Raw genomic sequence first — 27,469 nt, forward strand, 5'->3', positions numbered from 1 at the left:
TCTAAAATCCTAGGCTTGATCAAGGAGCTTCCTCGTACAAAGACACATTTTCGGTATTCCACACCACATTCCTGCTTAATCTGTCTTAATAGGTTTTTTTACCTCTCCTTCTATGACCTGCCTTCTCCCCCCCATGCTCCAAATAGGGGACAGGATAAAACACTCATAAAAGATTACAATTGTGTATCACTATCCAGAAAAATAAGCCCCCTAAAAATGCTGAAGACAGTTCCTTTTCTTTAAACTACATGATTAATCTTTGTTATAATTAGTAGTAGTAATAATAGAGCTTCATGGCTTCAACTAGTTATATCACTTATGTGTTCAAAATCTTTTAAGTGAACTTTCTCTTGCTTAGTCTAATAATGCCTAATGCTGTTATGATAAATTCTTTTAATTCCCTCAGATCTTTTAGATCCCTTGGAGAAGAAAGGATTAAAACAGACAGTAAATAGGGGAATTGGGTGGCTCAGTGGATTGAGAGCCAGGTCCAGAGATGGGAGGTCCTAGGTTCAAATCTGGTCTCAGACACTTTCTAGCTGTGTGACCCTGGGCAAATCATTTAAACCCCATTGCCTTACCTCTCTTCTGCCTTGGAACCAGTATTGATTCTAAGGTGCAAGGTAAGGGTTTCAAAAACAAAACAAAAACGGTAAAGTTCAGAACAGTATGGGATAATGAAGATAATGACTCTGGGAGCAAAGCACAGTTAAATGGAAAACTGAGCAAACAGGAGGGGATATTGTAATGGCATTTGATTTAGTGATTTCTTGGTAGAATCTGTCTCCAAACCCTCAGACCATTGGTTAAAAGACTCATGAACTCTTGTCATACTATATTTAGTCAGGAATTTATGGTTGTCTATGAATTGGTCCATCTAAATATTTTCCACAATTCCCAATATTGAATACTATTTTTTATACTTCCCTAAAGATGCTTTCATTCATGAATCTTTAAGTCTTTGCTTAACTTCTTTTTGCCTGGAATATTCTTTTTTTTAATTTCTGTTTAATTCATTTTTTAACGTCTAATTTCATATAAGGCAATAGATAGCATATCTGTGTTCTTTTTAATTATTACTATACTCATAATAACATTTAATTATATACTACATGAGGGGTTCATAGGTACTTGACATAAATCATTTTGGTCTTCATAGCAGTCATGTGAGATAGGTAATGTTGATATTCCAAATACACATTACAGATGAGGAAATTGATACCTGAGTTTGAATCCTAGTCTTTTCACTTGCATCTTGGGCTACAAAGTTATTTATTGGGGGGAAAAATTTAGAATCATCAGAACTTTAGAAGAGGCATTGGTTAGATGAGCTGCCACCACCATTTTTCTATAAAACTAGCCATCTTTAAAAAGAAACGGGTAGAGTCAGGGATGGAGATGCTAGGTATCCTTTGTGTTCAAACTCCCTACAGTTTAAATTGAAATTTAAAAATTAAATGGCCTTTTACTTGCTTACATGCCTACTGTTATTTTTCTTGTTAACATTTTTTTTTGCTACTTATATACTCAAACTGTTGGTATATTCAATTTTTCTTCTGCATCACTTTATATTATAGATCTTCCTATTGTTATTTTTAGTCTTCATTTTCATCATTTATTTCTCTACAATATGTTTGTAGGTCACAGTTTTTTAAGCCTTTCCCAAATTATTGAACATAAAGGTTTCTAGTTTTTTGTATTTTGAATAACAGGTCTTTTTCATTTTGTAATATGGGTTATATAGTTTGTGCTTGTCTAAAGATAAGATTTGCAAAATTTTAACAGAATTCATCCTATAAGGATAGAAAAGCTCACTAACAATTCTCAAATGAAATAGCCATATTAAAATATACCTATGTCGTCATCTTAAAAATAAAATGTAGTTCTAGCTTCATGGTCTTTCTCTCCCTTGATTTTTCCCACCTTACCCTTTGAAATAACTTTGGGTAGTTCATCTTTCACTTTGGAAAGTACTGATTTAAGTTATTAGTACTAATTACTGCAGTTTTCTTTAAAAATGACATCATGCAACATTGCTTTGATTGGTACTAGTGCCAAGAGAAATGAAAGCTGCAGAGTTTAGTGGCCACAAGATACCAATTTGCCATTATGTACAAAGGCCCCTGTTCCTTGATCAGTGACATGCTTTTAACAGTGCTCTCGTTTTAGAAAGATCTCCATCGAACTTGTCCTAGGGTTGTGGCTATCTAGGCACCTTCTTCATTGTGAAGCATTTTGTGTACTGGTGGAAAAAGTTCAGGAGATAGCAACCAGATCTTCCTTGATTTATAGAGTTCTAATTGGGGTGTAGGAGAAATGGCATGATTTAGCTTGTTCATTTAAACTCAATTAGAACTCATGTTTTGACAAGAAGAACTTTTGGTACTAAACTTTTTAATATATGAGGACTTGTTTTCATATACATCAAATAAAGCATTTAATTACATGACTTTTAAATGATCTGGATCAAATAACAATACACAGTGAAAATTATAATTTGGAAAGGAGACTGCCTTCTATTTCTCTTCCCCTTGACCCCAGATACACTAAGTACTAAGGTTATTCAGCAGTGTGGAATCCAAGTTGTGTATGTGAGACAGTTTATTTCCTTTTGATTTTATTTCATTATGTCAAAGATTATTTTCTCACCTCTGAAAATACTTGATTGTGCTAATTCACAACTTTGTGCAGTTTACACAAGTTGGAGGAGCCATAGGAATTATACTTACTGGTCTCAGAAGCACCCAAGTTTGCTTTTTCAATGTAACGAAGTACCTTTCATCCTCTTTATAGGACTTGGTTATGGCCTATTGCAGTAATAGAAAACCTATGTACCTAGACTTCTGACCTTGTTATAACATCACTTTATAATTCTTGAAATAACTTGGCTCCTGAAGATTTTCTTACTACTAGCAGCATGTTCTTAAGGAGCTCAGGGATGATTTGTTTTCATTGTTTCATTACTCCTATCTCCTGAGCCAGAGAACCACATTCTTTTTGAATTGTTTGATGATCCATTCATTATTTCACACTGTAACATAGTATCCAAGATTAGCATTCTTGTAGAAAATATCTTGCACAAACTTAACGTGGGAGACTCCTGAGCAGAACACTTCATAAACCTTCCTTGTTTCAACCAAGTAGATTATAACCCTTACGGGACTACTCCACAGGAGGGACTTCTACCCAGTGTGGCAGGGAAATTTCTCCAAGTTTCTAGACACTTTACTGAGCTGTCTGCATCTGTCAGAACTCAGTCTTAACTACATGATTGGCTTTTCTAGATATACCTCTCTGGCCTTCTGGAAACTTTCAGGTGCCCCATGAGTGTGAATCTGTTTGAAACCTCCAGGCAGTGTTGTGAGAGGAAAACACTATATCTGGAACCATAGGATCCAAGGTCTAATAATGGTTCTGCTATGCAATGTGAAGTAAGCTATTTACCTCCCCGGGCCTTTTTCTTTATCTGTAAAGTATTGGACTAAGTGATTTTTGACGGTTCTTTCAATGTCTAAATCAGAGAAAATATATATGATTTTAAGTACTAAAGAGTTTTTAATGGGTACATTGTATTTCATTTAGCTTGCTGGTTGAATTTTGGCAGATTTATGGTTTTTTTTCCCTTGTGGATAGGCAGTAATAGAGATGGCTGAATGGACAGTGAGTTGACACCTAGTCTCAAGTTCTGAAGGTGACAGTGTGGTTGCTAGTTTTTTTGCTTTTTATTAAATGTAAATCAAATTTTTGTTTGCCAGTAGGAATCAAAGGTGCTGTACTTTCTGTTGGCATTTTGACTCATAGTTGTCTATCTTTACAGTTAAATCTACTAAAAATTGTGTGTTAATTTATTAAATACTAAACTCTGAATCTGCTTGGTTAGTTTTATAGAGTGTCTCAAGCACTTATTTCAATGAACAAAGTTATTTGCCAGTTCTGCCTACAGGTGAGGCACTGTTAATACTGGGAATACAAAGACAAATGCAAAATTGTCTCTGCCTTTAAGGAGATTTTATTCTACTTGGTGGTTCTACATAGGTTCTACAATTGCAGAAGGGAGAGAGTATTAATAACCAGTGCAATCAGAAGTGAAGGTTTCATGGAAGTGGTGGAATCAGAACTTGTTGTTCTCAGTGATTGAGATGAGGAAGGCATGCTCGAGTTTAAGCAATACCTTTTCTTCAAGAGATTGCTTCTATGAAAGACAAAAAGGGAGTGGGCTTGAATAGAAAGAATAGAGAGGGCATAAAGTAGAAGTAGTAGGCAAAGAGATGAGAAAGGTAGTTAGAGTCAAATTGTGACCAGTTTTAAACACTAGTTAGAGGATTTTGTATTTTGTCTTAGAGACAGGGAACCACAGAAAATTTTTGTATAATGTAGTGGAGTGAAAGGATCATACCTATGTCTTTGGAATTATGGCCCTTCCTCAAACAAAATTTGAATATATAGAACCTTGAAACAGAGACAATTTAGGGAACTGAAACAATTGAGAGCCGATGAGGGCCTGGATTAGTGCTGGTTGTATGAAAATCCAATGTAGAGGTAGACTCAATCACACCTGGTAACTTAATATAGATATAGATAGCGAGTGTGAGGAAGACGATGACTCCTAAGATGGGTTTTCCTCTTGGGTCATTGGAAGGATTGTGATGTTTTCAACAAAAGGTGAGAAGTTTTCGGGGAAGAAATGGGTTTAGAGGGGAATATGAGTTTCCATGTCAAGTTTAAAATGCCATTAAGACATCTAAGTAGAAATGTCTAGTAAGTAGTAATTTGGAACTAGAAATCACATACTGATCTAGAGTCACATATTGATCCAGAGCCTAGAACAGAATTTGGAGTTTACCATGTCGGAAATAGGTAATTTAAAAGAAGACATTGAACAAATATAAAAATGTCACACAGTCTCTGAAAATCTGTGGTATAAAAAGGTGAAGAGAAGTCAGGGAAGAAAAGCTTGAGAAAAGGATTTAGTAATAGATTTTGGTAAACCTCAGAGAGACTACTCTCAATATAGTTGTAGGGGTAGAAGTCGTAAGGCATTGAGTAGGTGATGAAGAAATCAAGGTCGTGAATCTAGATGATTTTACAGGAATTTAGCATTAAAGACAACTCAATGATAGACTGAGAATAAGAGGATCAAAAAGGTTTTTAAGAATTAGAGATGTAGAAACATTTTAGGCAGCAGAGAAGGACCTGATAGATAAATTGAAGAAGAGAGAAGTAATGATCTGGTCTTTTGGAAGATCAGGGAAAGGGATTGGATCAAGGGCATATGCAAATGGGTTGGCTTTGGCAAGAAGGGCCACCTTTTCTTCAAATTAGAGCAAAAGAAGGAGGGAAAGGATATAGTAGTAGAGGAGTTTTGAGATGGTACAGAAGGACAGGACATTGGCATCCTGAAAGTAGCAATTTGAGGTCTAGAAGTTTGGAAAAGCCATTAAAGGGAACATGATAAAGAGTAAGCAGGGAAAAATTAAAAGATTGCTGTGCAATAGTGAATGCCCAATTTAAATAATTTGCCAAGAATTTGTAGTGGACTTATTCAACATGGTTGCATGACCGCTGATATTTAGGTAAGAGGCAAAGCTGTTAATTACTTAGGGATGAAGATTTGGAAAAGTATGAAATGCAGTATAAGAGGGTGAGGGATTTGGAATTGGAGGAGAATTTATTCATTTAAATGATCAGCTAGGGTCAAGACTTGTGGAGGGAGAAATACTAGGCCAGGTAAGAGATAATGAACAGGGAGAAGTAGAGGATATTGGAGATGATGGGTGAGGTTAAAAAACACCAAATACATGGATAATTGGTCACTGGCCAGAAAAGTCATTGGGGTGAAGGGCCTTGATATGACATGTAAATATTGGTTGAAAGAACTGAAGTTTATTCTCTAGAAGAAAAAATTAGGGGGACAATTCCTTAAAGGGCTGCTGTTCTTTGGAAGAAGAATTAGATTTGTTCTGCTTAGCTTGAGAGAAGAGAATTAGTTGAAAATTGCAGAGGCAGATTCCAGTTTGTAATGAATAACTTTCATATGATTTACTACTATCTAAAAGTAAAATAAGCTCCTTGGAAGATTACTTTGCTGGAAGTCTCAGGAGAGGACTAGATTTCTCCTTTCTTGGGTGTATTATAGAGCAGTAGTTCTTAACCTCTTTTGTGTCATTGACTCCTGTGGAAGTTTGGTGAAATCTCTGTATCCTTTCTCACAATAATATTTTTAAATGCATAAAATACAACAGATTGGGGGCAGCTGGGTGGCTCAGTGGCTTGAGAACCAGGCATAGAGACAAGAGATCCTAGATTCAAATTTGGCCTTAGACATTTCCTAGCTGTGTGACCCTAGACAAGTCACTTGAACTCCCATTGCCTAACCCTTTCTGCTCTTCTGCCTTGCATCCAATATATAGTATTAATTCCAAGACGGAAGGTAAGAGTTTTAAAAAAATGAAATAAAATACAAGGGATTACAGTAGAAACTAATTATGTTGAAATAGCTAAATACATTTTCTTCCCCAAAAAACCTATTTCACAGATCCCAAGTGATAAATCTGTTTTAGAAGGATTCATGTAAATGTTAGATTATAAGTTTCAGAGATGTCTTCCAACTCTGAGGTTATGTGAATTAAGTTTTAAGAGTAAAACAGAAAAGGAAGAATTAATACAAGATTATGATCTGAGATTTAAAAAAAGGTTTTACTGATACATTTTGCTTTTTTTATACCAATCTCTTCTACCATGCTCACCTTCCCTTCCCAGCCCTTCCATAAAAAAGAAAAGCAGCAGTCCAAAATCAGCAGATTTAGCAACTTTGTATGACTACATGTAACATTCCATTGCTTCTCTACCAAGAACATATTTCATTATTAGTCATCAGAAACCAAGATTAATCATTGCATTTAATCTGGTTTCTTATGTCTTTTAGTGTTGTTCTAGTTTACATTTCATGTGCATGTTTTTTTCTGATTCTGCTTTGTTTTGAATTATTTCATGTCTTCCTGTGTTCTTGCCATTTCTTAACAGTGCATTAATGTTCCATTACTTTTATAAACCCTAGCCTGTTCAGTCATTTTACAATTGATAGGGGACACTTTGTTCCAGTTTTTTTGCTTATGCAGAAAGTGCTGCTTTGAATATTTATTATTTATATATGTGTGTGTGTGTATGCACGTAGTGAAAAGAACACAAAACTTGGAGTCCATTTAAAAATCTTGACTAATTTACTTTTCCTTTGTGTCATTGGGCAGATTATTTCTCTGGGCCTCAGTTTCTTCATCTGTTAAATGAAAGAGTTGCATTGGGTGACCTTTCTGCTTCCTTCCAGCGTTAGGTCTATAAAATCTTGTGGCTTCCAGTGATGGGATCATTGGACCAGATGTCCCCTAAATAAATAGTAGACTTTTCTTTGATTTTTTTTTTCCTCCCTCTAGTTTTGATTGCTTTTCTGAGCCTTACTTGATAATGAATTCTCTAATCATAGTTATAAAAGGATCTTGTAATATCATCTAATTGTTTATAGTGTCAACCTTTTATATTTAGGTCACTTAGCCATTGGAATTTACAATGTATGTGTGTATGCTAATTTATACCATATATCATATGACATGCTAATCTATATGTAATGTTTTGTCACAATTCTTTTTCAGTTTTTTCAGCAGTTCTTAAATAAGGGGTTCCCCCCCCCCCAGTAGTTTATGTTTTGGGGTTTATTTATCACTGGACTATAGTATATTATGTAGAGTTCTGTCAAGTCAATAAACATTTTTTAAGCTCTTACATGCCAAGAATTGTAATAAGTGTTGGAGATACAAAAGGTGAAAAAACCAGCAGTGACATACAATCCTTCTACATCCCAAATCTTTCTCAGTGTTACTTCTTCTCTGGCTACATTCTTCTGCTTTCCCCATCTTGTCTCCTTAGTGAAATAATCCAGTTCTACATTATTGACTTTTCTCAAGTACCTTTCCCCTTTATTCTATCAGATCTTACTTTCTACCAAGTTTCAGCCTTGAATTACTCCATCTACTTTCTTCCCTTCTATTCACATGCTGTTGGATGAAGATGGAGAAAATCATGAAACTGCTGTTTGGGGCCACTATAAATTTAGGTTAAATAATCTCAACTGAACCCTAACTGAACCCCAACTGGAGCAAGGCAGTCCTTTTATGCCTCCTTAATCAAATCACTATACCGTTCACTACATCAGCTTCTCCAAACCTTTTTATTCCTTAAGTCTTCCATCCCTTCCATCTTTTCATTTGAACCTTGCTTGATCTTTGTAATTTTGTTACATTTACTTTTGTGTTTTTTTTGGTGACTTTTCTCATTTTAACTGAAAAATTAGAGCTGTTAACTGACAGTTTCCTCTTCTCTCCTCTGCATTTTACAACATTTAGATGTATTCTGTCAGTTTTGCCTGTCTTACATGAAGAAATGACCCTTCTTTCCAAGACAGACCCTTCTATGTGCCCAAGTGATTCCTTTCCATGCCTCTTCTCCAGCAGATTGTTCCTTCATCCCCACTTTTTCACTCATTTTCATCTCTTTCTTTATACTGATTTGCCTCCCATTTCTCTACTAACATGTCGGTGTATTCCACCCCCATCCTCAAAAACCCCTTACTTGACCAGTCCATTCATGCTAATTACAATCCCATTTTTCTCCCTTTTGTGGTTAAGCTTCTTGAGAAGGTCTTAGCTGAGACCTGAAAGAAGTCAAAAGAATTCGAGGAATACAGGAGATAGAAATGAGAATGGTGAGTATTACAGGCAGAATAGACAACCAGTGAAAATGCTAAGAATTGTGAGATAGAGTGTCTTGTGTCAAAAAAGAAGAAGTTCGGGGGGCAGCTGGGTAGCTCAGTGGATTGAGAGCCAGGCCTTGAGACAGGAGGTCCTAGGTTCAAATCCGGCCTCAGACACTTCCCAGCTGTGTGACCCTGGGCAAGTCACTTGACCCCCATTGCCTACCCTTACCACTCTTCCACCTATAAGTCAATATACAGAAGTTAAGGGTTTAAAATAAAAAAAAAAATTAAAAAAAAAAAAAGAACAAGTTCAGTGTCACTTGGTGACAGAGTTGGTGAAGAGTGGGAATAAGGTGTAAGAAGATGGGAAAAGTAGGAAGTGGGTAGGATAAAAGGGCTTTGAACACTACATGATTTTATATTTGATCTTGAAGGTAGGTGATAGTCTAGAATTTATGAGTGGGTAGGATGATGACATGGTCAGACCTGCATTTTTTTTCCATTGATCAACTTAATGTTTTTTTCTTTTCCTATTTTTCTTCCCCTTTTTTATTTTTATTTTTAAGGTTTCTACCTCTGTGTTCATTTTAGGATTATTCATTTAATTTCCTTCCAGGTGCATTCTCAATGATTATTTAATTCAATTAATTATTGCTTTTTCTTCATGTTAATGTAATTCGTAAGGTAATTTTTTTTTGCTAAACCTACTGTTGGCTGGTTCCACAAATATTGCTGTCTGTCCTATTTTTCTTTTATAACTTTGTGATTTGTTCTTACATCCATTCCATTCTTTAAGTTTAGTTTCTCTTTTATCATAATTTATCGATCACATTTCTTTTATTATAATTTAAATTTCATCTTCAAAGGATATATTTATTTTTTTATTTAATTGAATTTTTTCCCGAAAATGTGTTTAATTAAATTAGAATATTTTTCCATGGTTACATGATTCATGTTTTTCCCTGCCCCACCCTCCTGGAACTGATGAGCAATTCTACTAAGTTTTACGTGTATCATTGTTCAAAACCTATTTCCATGTTATTAATATTTGCAAAAGAGTGATCATTTAAAGTCAATATCTCCAATCATATCCCCATAAAACCATGTGATCAATCATGTATTTCTTGGTTTCTGCTCCCACAATTCTTTCTCTGAATGTGGATAGTGTTCTTTCTCATAAATCCCTCAGAATTGTCCTGGATCATTGCATTGCTGCTAGTAGAGAAGTCTATTATGTTTGATGTGCCACAGTGTATCAATCTCTGTGTACAACATTCTCCTGGTTCTGCTCCTTTCATTCTGCATCAATTCCTGGAGGTCTTTCTGGTTCACATGGAATTCCTCCAGTTCATTATTCTTTTCAGCACAATAATATTCCATCACCGTCAGATACCACAATTTGTTCATTCCCCAATCGATGGACACTCCCTCATTTTCAATTTTTTTTGCCACTACAAAGAACAAACTATAAATATTTTTGTATGTGTATTTTTCCCTGTTATCTCTTTGGGGTACAAAGCATGTGGAATGGCTGGATCAAAGGGCAGGCATTCTTTTAAAGCCCTTTGGGCATAGTTCCAAGTTGCCTTCCAGAAAGGCTGGATCAATTCACAACTCCACCAGCAATGCATTAGTGTTCTATTTTTGCTACAAACCCTCCAACATTTATTACTTTCCTTCAAAGGATATTTTAATAGTTTCTTTATGTACTTGCATATGATCTATTTTATAAATATACTGCGTGATATTGAAGATATTTGCGCTTCTTAAGACACCTCATTTATAGATTCTTCCTTGTTTATCATTCTGTTAAATTTGTCTAAGTCAGTAAGAAGCATATTGGAATTACTGATTTACAATTCAGTTTTTTTTGAAAATACTAATTGGTGCATGTGTATATAATGTTGATGGTTGTTTGGTTAGCTATATACCCTTAAGCATAATAATGGTCCCAGCTGGTTTATTAGCTGCATCTATTTTTATTGTTGCCTTGTCTGAGATTATTATCACCATTCCTATTGTTTTGGATTCATTTAAAGTATAATATTTCAAAAACTCTAACTTTTAATTAATCTTTATGCTTCAATTGAGTTTCCAATATACAAAAAACAGTTGGAGTTTGCTTTTTTTTTTTTTTTTTTTTTTAAACCCTTACCTTCCATCTTGGAGTCAATACTGTGTATTGGCTCCAAGGCAGAAGAGTGGTAAGGGTAGGCAATGGGGGTCAAGGGACTTGCCCAGGGTCACACTGCTAGGAAGTGTCTGAGGCCAGATTCGAACCTAGGCCCTCTTATCTCTAGATCTGGTTCTCAATCCACTGAGCTACCCAGCTGCCCCCTGGAGTTTGCTTTCTTATCAGTTCTGCCACTCTCAAGTGTTAGGAGCAAGTTAATCTCATTCACATTCATGGTAGCTATGATTATTTGTTTTTCCTGTCTTGAAAGTATGTTAGAATTTTTTTTTTCCTTTCACTCTTACACCTTTTTTCTTTGTGTCTGTTCACTTCCATTATTGTGCTGAATACTTTTGGCTCATATATTTCCCTGCTTTATGCCTCACTTTGATTTTTTTGTTTGTTTGTTACTAGAAGACTTTTTTGTGTGTGTGTTAAATCTTCCAAGCACTAGTGAATGGTTTTGATATATGGATGGGAGACACCTTTGTTTAAAAGACTGTGTAAAGTGGTGGTTTGGGCCATTGCCAATCAGTTTCTCTTTTCTCTCTCTCCACACATATGCATACATATTTATATGTGTATATATATATATATATGTATATATACACAATATATAATTTTTCTTAAAAAACACCAACAAACAATAGACAAAATCCTATATTAACTCAGTTTAATTGTGAATGAAGGTGTGTCATGTATTGATCAATGGATGGTAAAGTGCTTGTTGCCCTACTAATCTCTTCATCAAGGATTCCTTTTTATAGAGATTTTGTGTAGATGGGAAAATTTGCTTATAGGTTGATTGCTACTTATGTTCTTTTTCTCACTTCTTTTCATTATTAATAAAGTCTGTGACTTTTTTCCACAGCTTTAGGTAGTATCTTCTCTTTTAGATAATCTATCAGTCCTTTAATGCCCTCATGATGGTTGGTTCCAACTTGGCACTTCTTTGCTTGTATTTGGTACAATCATGTTTCTTTTCCTGTTTTTGTTCTTTTGTTACATTTCTACTTCTTTTTAGGACTTATTTAGGATTAGTGTTATAGCCTAAGTGTGGTAGGGTCACTGTGCATTGTTCCAGAACTTTTATTGATAGCAGTGATCTATGGATTTCATTAAACTGCACTTTGCCTTCTGTTTGCAACACATTTCAATTTTGTTTTGTGATTTAAAAAAACAATATTCAGTTTTTTGTTTCATCATGTTCTTTTGGAAGCTTGATAATTCTTTGACTATCTACATCATGTTTTCTAGTTCACTTGATTTTGATAATTGATAGCTCATTTGCACTTCCCACTTTGCTGAATTTTTGTTTTGCTATAATATTTCTTATTGTATCAGTTATTAAGTTCCATTTCCCTCTTTCTTTTTTTTTCCTCCAGGGTACCCACTGCTTTGCTAAGCTTTTCTAGATTCTGTTCTATCATGTTTTCTTCTGATTTTTATTAGTAGCTTAAATTTTACTTATTTCTTTTTGTTGTTGGTGGTGGTTCTCTTATTAGATCTGCCATTTACTCTGAGGGTTTCTTTGGTCATTATGTTTTCCTTTCTTCAGTTTTAATTGTAATTATTCTAAACACAGCTTCTTCTTCTGAACCTTTGTCCCTGTAGTATTTGCTCATTGTGTTAGGGGTGGTACATTGTATAGAGCTGGAGTTAGGAAGACCTGAGTTCAAATCCCTATCCAAACACTACCTGTGTTATCCTTGGTAAGTCACAAATTTTATTTGCCTCAATTTCCTAATCTGTAAAATGAGGGTAATAATAACACCTACTTTCCAGGATGATTCTGAGTATCAAATGAAAATATTTGTAAAGTGCTTTGCAAACCATAAAACACTATATAAATGCAGTTATTATTTTAAATTTTTGTTTCTTCATTCTCCTCTGTTGCTTTTTTCCCCAGTGGAAGCTCAGATCCTCAATTCTACCTGTTGAGGTTGAGTATGGTTAATTTGCCATTGAAGGGGAGGTTCTGGGTTACAATATTGTGTTTTTTTTTTTGTTTGTTTGTTTGTTTTTAAACCCTTAACTTCTGTGTATTGGCTCCTTGGTGGAAGAGTGGTAAGGGTGGGCAATGGGGGTCAAGTGACTTGTCCAGGATCACACAGCTGGGAAGTGTCTGAGGCCGGATTTGAACCTAGGACCTCCCGTCTCTAGGACTGGCTCTCAATCCACTGAGCTACCCAGCTGCCCCCTACAATATCGTTTTGGTTGGTCTTTAGTGAAAATTTACTTCAACCAACTCTGCTGTAGTAGTTGATGAGGGCCACTCTCAGCATTTGGATAGGTGTCCAAAGTAAGGTGGAGGCTGGAGCACAGGATTGAGTAAGAGGTTGGGATTTAGAAAAAAATTCCTTAATAGACAAAAGATTGCCTTTAGTCATGTTTAGCCTCTTTCTGTTGTTGTAAATGAGTGGTAAAAAGGGAGGCAGGGAATGATGTTTTTAAACCTTTTCTAATAATATAAACAAACTAACAAAAACCCTTATAAACATTAATTTTTAAAATTCTAAGTGTTAGGCCATTTTTAAGGGACCAGTGTATTGTTATCTGGGTGGAAGAGCAAAATCATATCAATTTTTGGATATCCCTATAAATGAAAAAGAAGTTAGGCTAAATGAAAGGATAGGATCAAAGGTTCTTTTTGAAGAGATAAATAAAGAATATGGCAGATTTGGACAGATGATTAGATTTGTCCAAGGGTAATGGGCATTTCTCATAAGACCCTTGGTAATCTTGGATTGAAGTATTCCTGATGAAAACATTGTTATGAAGATCACTGTATTTTATCAACATGGGTAACAATATGAAGAGGAATAAAGGTTTTATGAAGAATAATATAAAACATTTCACATTAAATCAATTTATATTTCAGTGTATATATATAGGGGAAAATAGTAAAATAAGCATTTTAGGAATGAGAAGTAGGAGAAGCCAGAGGTTTGTTCAGTATTCAGAAGTTTATGCCATCTTTACTTTCCAGAGAAGAGATTTGGGATGGGTAGGACGTGAACATTAAATAAAATCATAAGAAGTGAAATTGAATATATTTTGCCAGATAAGAAATTAGCTATATGAAGTCATTACTAATAATTTGTCTATATTAGTGGTTCTCAAACTTTCTGGTCTCAAAACTCATTTATACTCTTAAAAATTACTGAGGACTTCTCAGAGAGCTTTTGTTTATGTGATTCGGATCAATATTTACTGTATTATAAATGAAAATGCCATAATATTGTGAAAATAGTTTTGACTATGTGGACTTCCTGCTGAGAGGATTTGGGGACCTTAAGGGTGCTCAGACCACATACAGCCATACCTGTGGTCTATATTGCCTTGTTAGAGCAAACATAAAAAGCAATGCCAAAATGGAATAAAAATGAGAGGGATGTAATGATGTCACAATTAACCCAACTTCAAACTGACCCATTAAAGTAATTTGTTTTTGTCACTGTTTTAAAAATGTAAAATTGGTAAAGGAACTTATCAGCATAGATGGTCACCATGTTCTAAGGAAATTAAGTTATGTAAATAAATCACAATGAAAAGGGCCTAGAAGTTGCCCAAGCCAGTGAACATGTGATCACTTTTCCAAGCAGAGTAATGTGGTTGTCAAATGTGGGAACAGCTTGTTTATAAAGTCTAATAAAGGAGAATTGTGGAAGATTAAGTAAGGAATAGTAGAAAGAAAATGAGATTATGGTAAGTTCTGTGAAAGATCCATTTAGACTAAGTTTTCCCATGAGTTCGATTATTTACATTTAAAGAGGATACCAAACTGAGGAAAAATGGCAAGCAAGACCTAGAAGCAATTGAATAAATGAGTAGTATTCAGTAAAGACAATATACCAACTACTGGTGCAAGACCACCCTAATTTAACAAAAACTGGGGAAAACTGAAAAACATTCTGGCAGAAATTGAGTTTAGAGCAATACCTTATACTGTATGCAACAATAAGTTTCAAATGACCTAAATATGAAGAATCATAAATTCGAGGTAGGGAAATCATTTAGTAGTAGGCTGTTGCCATAATCCAGGTGGAAGGTGATCAGATCAAACCCTGTAAGGAAGTAACTCTGGAGTTAGAAGCCATTGGATGCAAAAAAAAAAAAAAAAAAAAAAGAGTAAAAGGGGTGTAGAAAAGCAAGATTTAACAATTGTTTGGTTTTATGGAATAAGAGAGCAAGTAGTCAAGAATAACACCTGAATTTGCAAGCCTGGGGGACCAGAAGAATGCTATTGGCTTCAACAGAAATAGGAAAGTTTGAAAGCAGAGTAGACTTCTTTTGGACATACTGATACTGAGAATGAGATGATTCCATGACATCCAGTTTGAAATGTCTGATAGGCACTTGGTATAGTGGAGAGACTGGGGCTACATATTTAAATCTGTACATCATCTGAATAGAGATAATGATTAAACCCTTGAGATCTGATGAAGTCAGGAAGAGGGCCCAAGAGAGAATCATAAACGTGAATCAAAAGGATTGATCTTTACCATCTCATATAGAAAAATCATATGGATGAAAAATGTCTATTAATATGTATTGGATGGACAACTGCTAGTACACATATCTTGGATTAACTTTTTTTTAAAACCCTTATCTTTCATCTTATAATCAATACTTTGTTTTGGTTTTAAGACAGAAGAGTGGTAATGGCTAGGCGATGGGAGTTAAGTGACTTGCCCAGGGTCACACCGCTAGTTAAGTGTCTGAGGCCAGATTTGAATCTAGAACCTCCATTCTCTGGACCTGACTCATAATCTACTGAGTCACTTAGCTGCCCCTTCTGAAGGGCAGTGAACTAGGTCCAAAATTGAATAAAAGAAAAAGGGTAGTTGATTTGGGAAATAGCTATTAAAATTGTAATATGCAGCAACATAATATTTCAATAGGCATATTGATGACTTAACAGAGAAGCTATGAACATCTCCCAACTTAAATTCTGGATTTTCATGCCAAAATTTTGAAAATTTAAATTTCACATGCTCTTTTCTTAGTAATAGAGAAATTAAATTTGTTTTGCTTGGCAGTAGAGGGCAGGACTAGGAGTAGTGTTTGCATTTTTATGTTGGAAATTCTATCTTCAAAATAAGAAAGAACTTCACAACAAGTGTAGTTATCCAAAACTGGAATGGGCAGCCTTAATAATATACTGTGTTCCTGGTCAACAGAACAGCATTCAAATTCACAGGATCCTACAATTGGAAGTGACCTCAGAGGCTATGCGGGCCAAACTGTTCAAATAAGGATCCTTTTAACTTCATACCAATATGTCTACCTCCCTTTTCTTGAAGACCTCCAGAAAAAGGAAACCTACGCTCTGCCAAACAACACACAGTGCATCTGACTAGCTTTAATTGTTAAGATGCTTTTTCTTACCCCTAGCCTAAACCTATCTTTGTTTGCTTTTACACTTCTATTCGCTGTTACTCTGTGAGACTAAGCAAAGAAAAAAAAAATTAATCCATTCACATGGTAGCCCTTAACATACTTGCAGACAGATACCCTGTATTCTCTTCAGGTTAAACATCCCCATTTCTTTCAACCAATCTTTATGGCAAGAGTTAAAGAACTTTCATTATCCTGGTTGCTGTTCTTGTACATACTCCAGCCTAAGCCAATTTTTTTAGCTATAGTCCAAAATGCAAATGTCGACCTTAAATGACTTATTAACCAGCTCTTTGCTTCCCAAGTTTTCCACTCCATTCTGAAATCTTTCACTTGATTTTGCAGCAGAATTGAAAGCAGAAACTATGTTCCCTAAGGTCTTTGTTTTCTTGTTCAAGACTTGGTAATAATAATAATGCTTTCTAGCATCTTTCTGGTAGTATCATCTGTGTCCATATAGAATTTGAAAAATCTTTGGAGGACTTTGTTGCAACTCAGACACATTCATGGAGAAGAAAGCAAACCTCACTAATGTTAACATCTTCAATGTGAGACTGTATGACCACTTTTTGAGGGATACTGAAGAGGTAATTTATGTTTGAGAGACTGGATTAGATATCTTTTCAGGTTCTTTTTCATCCTTTTATCTTCATTCCATAATTTTTCTTACCTTTTGCTAATTGTAAAAGATTCCTAGAAGAGAAATTGTTTAGAACTAGCTTGACAATTGACTATTTACTTAAGTACAAACTTAAATTTTTTTTGCTTCATTTTTTAATCAGTTCTCTTATCAGCACAGAGAATAACTCTTTACTAGGATTTTAGAATTAATTTTGATAAAGGTGAAATATGGAATATATTCCTTTGAATATTAGTCATCTTGGAAAAACTGTTTTAGTTAGCAACTTTAAGGTTCTATTGCTATTTAAGATAATTAGCAATTTTACATTTTGAGGGAAACTGGTTCCACAGAAAGGTGATTTAGTTGAAACCAGGAAGTAGCCATGTTAGTGTCTGAACCTGGAATATTTTTAAGTAGAATACAGTCCTTTTATGAGAAGATTAATCTTCCTTTTATTAGCTTTCTAGAAATATAGATAAAGGTGAAAGGATTAGAAACTGAAGAAATCATATGAAACAGATTTCCTGACTTATATGAGGACCAACTGAACAAAGGCTATACTGACTCTTCATCAGGAATTGAGATCTAAAAAAGCTCCTTAAGTCATTGCCTTTTACTGAATGTTGAGGCCCTTACAGAAAACATGGAGTCATAGCTGCCTTTTTAATAGAATCATCCATCATTGTTGACTGCTTGTAGGGGGAAAAAAATCACAAGTTGTCCCTCATAAGAGGCTCATAACACTGTGGTATTAGAAGCCAAGTGGCATCTGTGCCCTGAATGTTACAATAGTGTGCTATTGAGTGGACTTTTTCTCTTGGTCATTGCTTACTGATAATCATGCAGTCTTTATAATATTGGGACATAGCTTTTTCTTTTTATCAGTCTCCAAATAATATAGGATACTTCTTTCATTTTCATTCTTTTCAAATAGAATTCAACAGTAGTGGTGCCAACAAAGCACAGTGAAAGTTTTTCTCTTTAGTGTCCATTTAAAAATGTATGCTGCTGCTCTATTGTGTTGTTTGGTATAAAACAGTCTAGTTGCAATTCTGCAGCAATTATAAAACCAGTCTGTTGCATGCAGACAAGGAAAGCTCTGGTTCTGATGCAGTTTGAGTGTACTGTGAAATAATTGGGCTTTTTAAGCACATGATAAAATAGTGCACTTTACTGTCAGTACATTAAAAAATTAAAATCTGCTCATTTTCGAGTGACTCAGCCAGCCAATTGCTTAGGAAATTGCTCTTAGTCCTAGTAATATCCCACACTTCTGTCCACAGTTTGGCTTGAACTGAATATGCCTCTGGGATTTCAGAGGACTGTGTACATTCAGAATTAGCATGTGTGTGTGTTTTTTTTTTTTTTGCCACATCAAACAATTAAATACATACATATTAATAAGATAATTATAGCAAACTGATGCAATAGGTTTTTTAGGTCTTTGGAAATTTTGAAGAAAGAAAAAATAAGTTTGGAGAAATATGAGCTTATTCCTGCAATAAAAATCATACCCAACTTAGCATGACTTAGAATCAGAAAACTTAGATTTAGTATTGGGTCTGTTGCTAATTAATGTGGTCTTAAATCATATAATATTTCTGGACCTCATTTTATTAATGCTAGAAATGTTAATTTTGGTCTCCTGTTCTTTTCACTTGTGAAAATCAGTAATTAGTGAGACTATAGAAATTTAGTTGATCATATTTCTGAAATGTAATTTGCTTAGTTTCATGTTTTAAAAAATCATAGCCTAAAAATGTCATTTAATTAGTTTTTCTCACCCCCTTTTTATGGATTTTCATAGCTATATAATAGTTTTAACATAAGGACCTACTATGTACTAATGAATTAACATGAATGAATTGTTACTATTTTCAAGTTACTGATAGGAGGTGTTGCTTGAATGTTTTAGCTTGACTCTGTTATGCAGACCTAAACTAGAATCCACTTTAAGGGTACACTACTAGGAGAAGGTTAAAAATTCATTAGAGGTTATGGCTTCAAGAGTCCTCTATTATTATCACTGTTGTTTTACTTGGTTTATTTTGGGGAGAGAAAAAAGGGAGAAAATGGGAGCAATTGTGGGACCTTTAGCCAGGGCAATTAAACCTCTCTAAGCTTTAGTTTAATTATGTATAAAACAAAGGAGTTGGATTAAATGATCTCCAAGGTCTCTCTTAGCCACAAGATTGTATGGTTCCACTGAAGTATTGCATACAACTTTGGACAGCATGACTTTTGATTCCCAATAAATTTGGTTTATTGTAATGGCATTTTATTGTGGTAATGTCTAAGTAATTGTTTCTTTTTCAGTATTTCAGTAGATTGGGTGCTATTGAGCTATGGAAATAGGAAAGGTTCAGATTAATTTTAGTGGTAATATATTTCTGTTAACTTAAAATGTTATGTGATTTTTTTTTTAATCCAGCTGCCATTTTTTCCAAAATTTATTTTTTCACCTATAAAAGAGGTGGCAGCATTCATTCTGTTTGGTTGAAGATTAGAGGACTGAACCTTTCTTATTTCATCTTTTCATAAACCATGTTGTAGAATCAATGTCGTTCAGTGAGAAGAATAATTGGATGTGAATCAAGATAGCTGGGTTTGTTTTGTCAATGGTTTAGTGGAATGATTTTAATTTAAAGTTGAATGACTTGGCCTTAAATCTTGGCTCTGTCACTTAATTCTTAGTCTAACATTGAGCCATTCACTTAACCTCTTAGCCTCAGTTTCCTAAATTGTAAAGTGAGGGGTTAGATTTAATTTTGATTAGTTTTTGGGCCTTTTGAAAGGAAGGACTCTTTCTGCCTTTCTTTATATCTAAAGATCACAGCTCCTGGCATATAATAAATGCTTTTTTGACCTGACTTGATTCCAAGATTTTTAGTTTTAAATCCTATAAATCAATCTTCTATTCTGGCTCGTGGGGGTGGGGACAGAGGACAGTCACTTATTAGCCATGTGACCTTAGGCAAAGACACTTGACCTCGTTGAGTTTCGTCTGTAAAATTGCTTGTTTGAACTATACCAGTGATGTTGAACCTTTTAGAAATGGAGTGCTGGGCCCCGCCCTCCCCCAGACCAAGTGCTGGACTGCTCCTTACCCCAAGACTACATGCTGTACCCCTCCCCCCAAACCAAGTGCCAAGGGAGGGGGAGGGGGCACATGGAGGCCAGTCGTTACCCCACAGCAGGTAGGGAGAAAGCGCTCCCATTGGGCTGCTGGGCAGAGGGGCAGGGGATTTGAAAAAATGTCTTCAGGCACAGTGGAGAAGGGGACGGGAGAGCAGCTCCTCCCTAGTCCCTCTGTTTCTAGTAATGAACTCTGGGGGGGGGGGGGAACTGTGGCTGCATGCCCACAGACTGCTCTTCATACCATCCTTGTCACCCATGCCATAGGTTCACTGTCACCGCACTAGACTGTCTCACAGGTTATATAAATTGTTAAAAGGAACATAAATGTGAATTATTGGTTACTTTGCTGGAAAGAATGAGAGATTTTCAACCATTTGATCTATCAAATATTAATTTTTTTGGACACCTATTATGTATCTACCTAGCTCTTTGCTGGGGTCTGGTCTCTGTTTCTAATGAGGATGAACCAGTGAAACTGACTCTTTGTTATGGCCAATGGTTCCTGACTTTGATTTGTTTTGAAAATTAATTTAAAAAATTATTTTGCTTCCTTTTCTTTCTTAAATTTGCTTTGAAAATGATTATTTTTCCCTTCAAGATTCAATAAATCAAAGCCAATTTCTACCAATTCAAAGTTTATTTTTCTTTCTGAAGACAACTGAGTTGCAAAATACTGCTTTAAAGATCAGATTTGGTATTTTAGTATATACCTTTTGACCACATTTAAATCATGTCCCTAATCACATTATCTGTGGTTTGAATTATTTAGTATCTTTTGGGGATTACATTTTTTATTCCTAATTATATGACCAAGATATATATCATGAAATATTTATCATGTAATTATGATTAAAATGTACGATTTTCCCAAAGATGTGAATAATAACTTTAAGTATCTTGTACTTAATTAAGAGAAGGTAGAGGATTAGAAGTGAATGTGAAGGGCTATCTTTTTCCGAAAAGAGTTTCATTCTTTAAAGTTTTTTGCTCCAAATTTCATGCTAACAGCAAATATTTAAGTACAATAGGGTGACAGGGATACTCTTAAATAATAGGCAGTCCTCTGTAGTTCCTGTAGATTTCTACAGTATTTCTCTGATCATTAGTTTGTTTTCTTTAACCACATATGTTCAATCCTTTGTTGTGTTACATGATGGCTTAGAAATTACAGAGTCCTTTGTGCATGAATCTAACCAATCTGATCTGCCTTAGGGCATGTAGTGTTGAGTGGATTTACCTGTAGTGGGAATGACTTCATGTTGCTTGACCTGGCTGTCCATATTTGTGAAACAGAAGCTCCTTGAGGGCAAGGGATTGTTTAATTTTTGTCTTTGAATCCCTATAGGAATATAGGCACAATTCCTGGCACGTAGTAGCTACTAAATAAATGCTTTTTGATTAATTGATTAGGTTTATGACCTTTTTGCTATGGAACAAAGTAAAATTGATGGTCCAATTATTAATTTCATTTAGTGCCTGAAGCTGGAATATTATCACTGCTGTTAATAAATGAAACATTTACTAGGGCTTGGAAACTTTTTGATTCTATTTTTTTCTTTAATGATATTTTATTTTTTTAGAAACATTTTCCATGGTTACATGATTCTTGTTTTTACTTTCCCCTTCACCAGCCCTATACCCCCCCCCCCCCAGTATCCAATGCGCATTTCCACTGGTTTTAACATGTGTGATCAATCAAGACTTATTTACATATTGATAGTTGCATTGGTGTGGTTGTTTAGTGTCTACATCCCCAACCATGGCCGCATCAACCCATGTGTTCAAGTGGTTGTTTTCCTTCTGTGTTTCTACTCCTGCAGTTCTTCCTCTGAATGTGGGTAGCATTCTTTTCCATAAATCCCTCAGAATGCATTGCTGCCAGTACAGAAATCCATTGCATTTGATTTTACCACAGTGTATCAGTCTCTGTATACAATGTTCTTCTGGCTCTGCTCTTTTCCCTCTGAATCAATTCCTGGAGGTCTTTCCAGTTCACATGGAATTCCTCCAGTTTATTATTCCTTTGAGCACAATAGTATTCCATCACCAACATATACCACAATTTGTTTAGCCATTCCCCAATTGAAGGGCATCCCTTCATTTTCCAGTTTTTTGCCACCACAAAAAGCGCGGCTATAAATATTTTCATATAAGTCTGTTTATCTATGATCTCTTTGGGGTACAAACTCAGCAATGCTATGGCTGGATCGAAGGGCAGGCAGGCTTTTATCGCTCTTTGACTTTTTGATTCTATTAGAGAGGTTTGTTGTCGTGGAATTTATTCTCATACGATTCGACTTGTGGCCTGTACAGTTTTTCTGTTACAACTTAATTTCTTTGGGATCTTTATATAATTTTAATAAAATTCCAAATCCAGCTTTCATTCCATTACATTCTGTTACCTACCATCTCTTCTGATACCTGCTATTTATTATCTGATAGAATTGAGGGCTTTGTTTTTGATGGTATAAACACAATACAAATATAGTAGGTCATATTTTTTAATTTTTCGAGGTACAGCCTGATCATTTTATTTTGTTTGTTTATTTATTTATTTATTTATTTTAGTTTTAAACCCTTAACTTCTGTGCATTGACTCATAGGTGGAAGAGTGGTAAGGGTAGGCAATGGGGGTCAAGTGACTTGCCCAGGGTCACACAGCTGGAAAGTGTCTGAGGCCGGATTTGAACCTAGGACCTCCTGTCTCTAGGCCTGGCTCTCAATCCACTGAGCTACCCAGCTGCCCAGATCATTTGATTTTTAAAGTGTGCCACTAATCACTAGGAATAGATGGGAAATAATGTGTAAATAACTGGATGCCTGCTTATCCTTACTTTTAGGAAAATAGGTTAAAGTTCAAGTCTGACATAGGAAGAATAGCATTTTTATGCATGCCATTTTGTACTTTAAGATCTCCTTCAGTTCTTTGAAGGATTTTGTTGGTGTGGGTATTTCCAGTCCCTCTTCAACTTATGAGTATACCACTTCATAGACTCTGTGAAAGCCTCAACTGGAAACACCTTAAGAAATAGCATAGTGTCTAGTGATTCTGTTTTCCCTATGTAGCAACATAGTGGCAGAACTAAAACTTTAGCTTGTCTCCTTTCTATATTCTAGGCATTAAGGAGGAAATGATAGGTGCCAGATTTGATAATTCCCTGAGTCAAGTCTCTTCCCAAAGCAAGCTGAATTTTGGGAAGAGGATGACCCAGATGAAGAAATAAAGGCAGACAGGTTAAGTGACTGCTCAGGAGTACCCAGCTATTAAGAATTTGAGAGAGGAATTAAATTCAGTTCTTCCTGGATCCAGGATCAGGGCTCTGTGCACTGTGGTGCCACCTACTTTCTTTGGCTGTAGTACTTTCAGTGTTAATTAGATGATAACCTTCTCTTCAGTGCTATTTCCTTTTAAATAAATTGATTTTTCAGGTGATATCTCTATAATTAGAACTTATGGGTAGCTAGGTGGTTTGGTGGATAGAGTGCCAAGCTTGAAATCAGGAAATTCATCTTTCTGAGTTCAAATCTAGCCTCACATATAAATACTACCTGTGTGTGACTCAGGGCAAATTGCTTAATCCTGTTTGCCTCAGTTTCTTCATCTGTAAAATGAACTGGAGAAGGAAATGGCTAGTATCTTTGCCAAGAAAACCCCATAAAAGGGTCATAAGTTGGATACAACTGAAAGTTTTAAACATCTACTTAGATTGACTCAGTTTGCTCTTGAAGAATCTAAAATATGCATTTCACAAATGCAGAGGAAAATAGAAAAACAGCTCTTTTTCGTCTTTTCCAAATAGCCAATTAAAGTTCACATTTCCTATCTGGAGTTGAGGACCTAAGAGGTAAGACTAGATGAATAAATTTCTGTAATTGTATATTTAAAAGAAAGCTTATTCCCTGTATTTCTCTGATGTGACTTTAAATAGGGCAATATCAGTGTATGTGGGCATTTTCTCCATTTCCTCCCTCCCTAAACCTCATAGAGTACCTATTTTTGTGGACATTTATGGACTTGATCTCTGACCTGCAGATTGTGTCTCCTATATGTTGGGTACTCTGCTACGTGCTGGGGATACAATTAATAAAAAGATGGTTAGAACTCTCAAGGAGCTTACAATCTAATGGGGAGACAACAAAAAGAATCAGGAGAGGGGCCTGTGTACTTGGCTCAGAAGCCTTTTTGTTCTATGAAAATGAAACCAGCAAGGACAGCAGGTGCTGAGTGGAGTGATCAGAAGGTCCAATTTCCGCCCTCCATGAAGGAAGGCATTGGGAGGAGGAGGGTACTCTCTTCCCAACCCCCACCCCCCTTTGCCCTCTAGTGAGATGGGAGAGGAGTCTGAGGGAGGAGATGGTGTTAGTCAAGTTTTGATTTAGCAGAATGGTTGAGATTAGAAATGATAAGCTTGACCTGGTTAGGAGCATCTTGTTCAATGGAGTTGAAACTGGGCAGAACTGCAGAGCATGGCAGATCAAATAACTGGATGTTATTTTATGGGTAATGACTCAGGAGGCACATTTTCCCCAATCCTTTCTCTAGATTTTACTTGGCAATAAAAATCCATTATTTCAGGGATCTCTGATTTCATCAGTATGAGTCTTTCCCCTATCAATGCAGATTGCGACCCCTCTCTGTTTTAGTAGGTGATTTTAATGGAGAAAATTTGAATAAAACTGATCAATATATTTTAAAAATCTGACATTATGTTCATTGTTTTCTATAATAGGAACTCTTTCCCCTTCCCCTCTTACCTCTGCAGTAGAATGAATGGCATGGAGTGTGCAGATACTTGGCTGTAGGTTTAAAAAACTGGTGATGAACATTTTCAAACTTAGCTTGATCTTTTATTTTGAAATGTATTCTATCACTTGCCCTGTTGTCATTTAATTATTTCAGTATTATCTGACTTTGTGACTCCATTTGGTGTTTTCTTGGCAAAAATATCCGAGTAGTTTGCCATTTCTTTCTTCAGTTCATTTTGTTGATAAGGATCTGAGGCAAACGGTTATGTGGCTTGCCCAGAGTCGCACAGCTAATAAGTATTTGAGGTCAGATTTGAACTCGGGAAGATGAGATCAGGGCCAACATTCTATCCATGTGCTATTTGTCCTATGTTTCAAATCTTTTGAGACTGGTAGGTCTTATCAGGATCATTTCCATGCTACTGTAAAACAATCAAGATCTTTTCATCAGAGTGTGCAGAATAGAATCATGAAAACTTAAGCTGGTCCCTAATTTTCATTCTATGGAAGTTTTCCTGGATTGTTATTACAAAATTCTGCAGGACATGAAGTTTATGGTAGGATGTTCAATGGATAGAATACCAGGTCTACAGTCAGGAAGATTTGGGTCCAAATCTGACCTCATACATTTTTCTAGTTGTGTGACTGGGCAAATCACTTTCCTCCAACTGCCTAGCCCTCTCTGCTCTTCTGTCTTGGAACCAATACTTGTGTAACTAAAACAGAAGGTAAAAAGTTTAGGAAAAAAATGAACTTGGACCACAATACCAAGAAAACTATTATTCTTTAGATTATACTAGTTAGTTAGCTAAGATATATGTGTTAACTCAGTTAGCTGAGGATATTATACATTTTCAGAGGCAGCAGAATATAGAATAAAAAACTGATCATGGAGTTTTAAAGTCCTGGGTTTGAGTCTCCCTACTGGTTACTGGTTGTATGGTTTTGGGCAATTCACTTAACCCCTTATTGTCACCGGCAACTCAATAATACATATGTATGTATGTAGTGTTTTGTAAAGTGCTTGAAAAATATCTCATTTGATCCTCACAACAACCCTGGAGGTGAGTGCTATTATTTTACAAATGAGAATATCAAGGTAGATGAGGTTAAGTGACTTGCCTAGGAACACACAGTAAAAATGTTTGAGAGATTTGAATTTAATTCTTCCTGAAGCCAGATCTGGAGTTCTATTTACTGTACTACCTTGTTGCCTACAACTTTCATTTATAGTAGTATGTCTATAAATTGCAGAATACTTACAATCTTTAATAGTAGAGTTTTTTTAACAGGAGTTTATATGCTAATGAAATCATAAGACTAACTAAAATAAAGAAATATAAAAGTAGAAGGAAGAGAATAGAATGGATTGCATCTGGGAAATTGTATAGCATTTTCAGTGATCCTAAGCTTTTTTCTTTGATGCAAATTCCCATCCTCTTAAAAGCAGTATTCTTCCAGTGTTTCTGTATGTCTAGATATATACTGTGATCTCCAAAAAATAAAAATAAAATTGTAGGTAATCCAAAGGGCAGTAAAGATGTATGCTGGGTACAAATAGGGTATGGTATTTCAGTGAATCACACAAAAAGTAAAATTTCATGCAGAAAATGTGTGGTTAGAAAAAGAGGTGGTTGTTGGTGAGAGCAAAAGCTTACCAGTGAGGGGTGGGTGGCTAGGTGGCCTACAGAGGTTTAAATTTTAGGTAGGTTTCACTAAGTTACAGAATAAATCCCTTCTTTATTGTGGAACTTTAAAATGACTAAGCTGCATTTATCTGTTGTCAACCATCACCATATTTCATTCTTTTAAGTCTTTTCATTGCTTTTAGTTCATTCTTTTTCATCTTTCCCCTATAAATAACTGAATGTTTGTTTTTCTTCCTTTGTCTTAGGGAAACTGGGTCTCAGAAAGGTTTGGAATGATTTGCCCACGGCCTCAGAAGGAAGAAAAGAAGTCACATACGGCCACAAGGATAATAGTTAAAGCTTAGCTTCATGTTCCCTACTTCTCCTGTTTACCTAACTTTAAATTTTATAACAATATATGTCTGTCAAACACTACTTATAGTACTATAAAAACTGATTTTTCGCATTTGGTTTTCTTGTTATTTTTTTGGCTTCCTTCACTTATGCTATACCCAGAGTAATGTTTTGCATCTGCATGATAAAAAAGTACAGAAGAGGTGGGAGGGGAGAATTAGTAATAGAACAACAATTTGTATATGCGGTGCTTTATGGTGTATAATCACTTTCTTCACAACAACCTTGTGAAGTAGGTAGTACCAGTATTATCCACATTTTATAGGCTCATAGAATTGGAAAGGACCTCAGAGAGATCATTTAGTCCAAACCTTCATTTTACAAATGGGGAAAAGGAATGCCAGATAGATGAAAGGACTTGACAAAAGTAACAGGTGCCAGGTTCCATTTTCTTGCAGCCTTGTAAAGTAGATGTTTTTAGATGAGAATAATGAAGTTTGTAGGTATTGAATGCCTTACCCATGGTCACAGAGTTGGTCACTAAGTATTGGAATCAGCATTCAGACCTAGGCCTTTGATGCTACCCCTCTGTTGTTTCTCACATAGATTATTCATCTCTGTCAGGGCTAAAGTTTAAGGGACGTGTATTTTACATAGGCTGA

General features: G+C 35.5%; 1 protein-coding gene across 1 annotated transcript in view; it reads left to right on the forward strand.

Annotated features, from left to right (window-relative positions):
- The window catches only part of BUB3 (BUB3 mitotic checkpoint protein), a 40,134-nt gene extending 13,215 nt beyond the window's left edge, over positions 1 to 26,919 (forward strand). The window contains exon 8 of the mRNA XM_044665663.1: positions 26,720 to 26,919. Coding sequence (XP_044521598.1) covers positions 26,720 to 26,750 — 31 coding nt within the window. The 3' untranslated portion in view covers positions 26,751 to 26,919. The remainder of the gene's footprint in view (positions 1 to 26,719) is intronic.
- The last annotated feature ends 550 nt before the right edge of the window (positions 26,920 to 27,469 follow it).

Source organism: Gracilinanus agilis, chromosome 2, assembly GCF_016433145.1.
Source record: "Gracilinanus agilis isolate LMUSP501 chromosome 2, AgileGrace, whole genome shotgun sequence".
NCBI lineage: Eukaryota > Metazoa > Chordata > Mammalia > Didelphimorphia > Didelphidae > Gracilinanus > Gracilinanus agilis.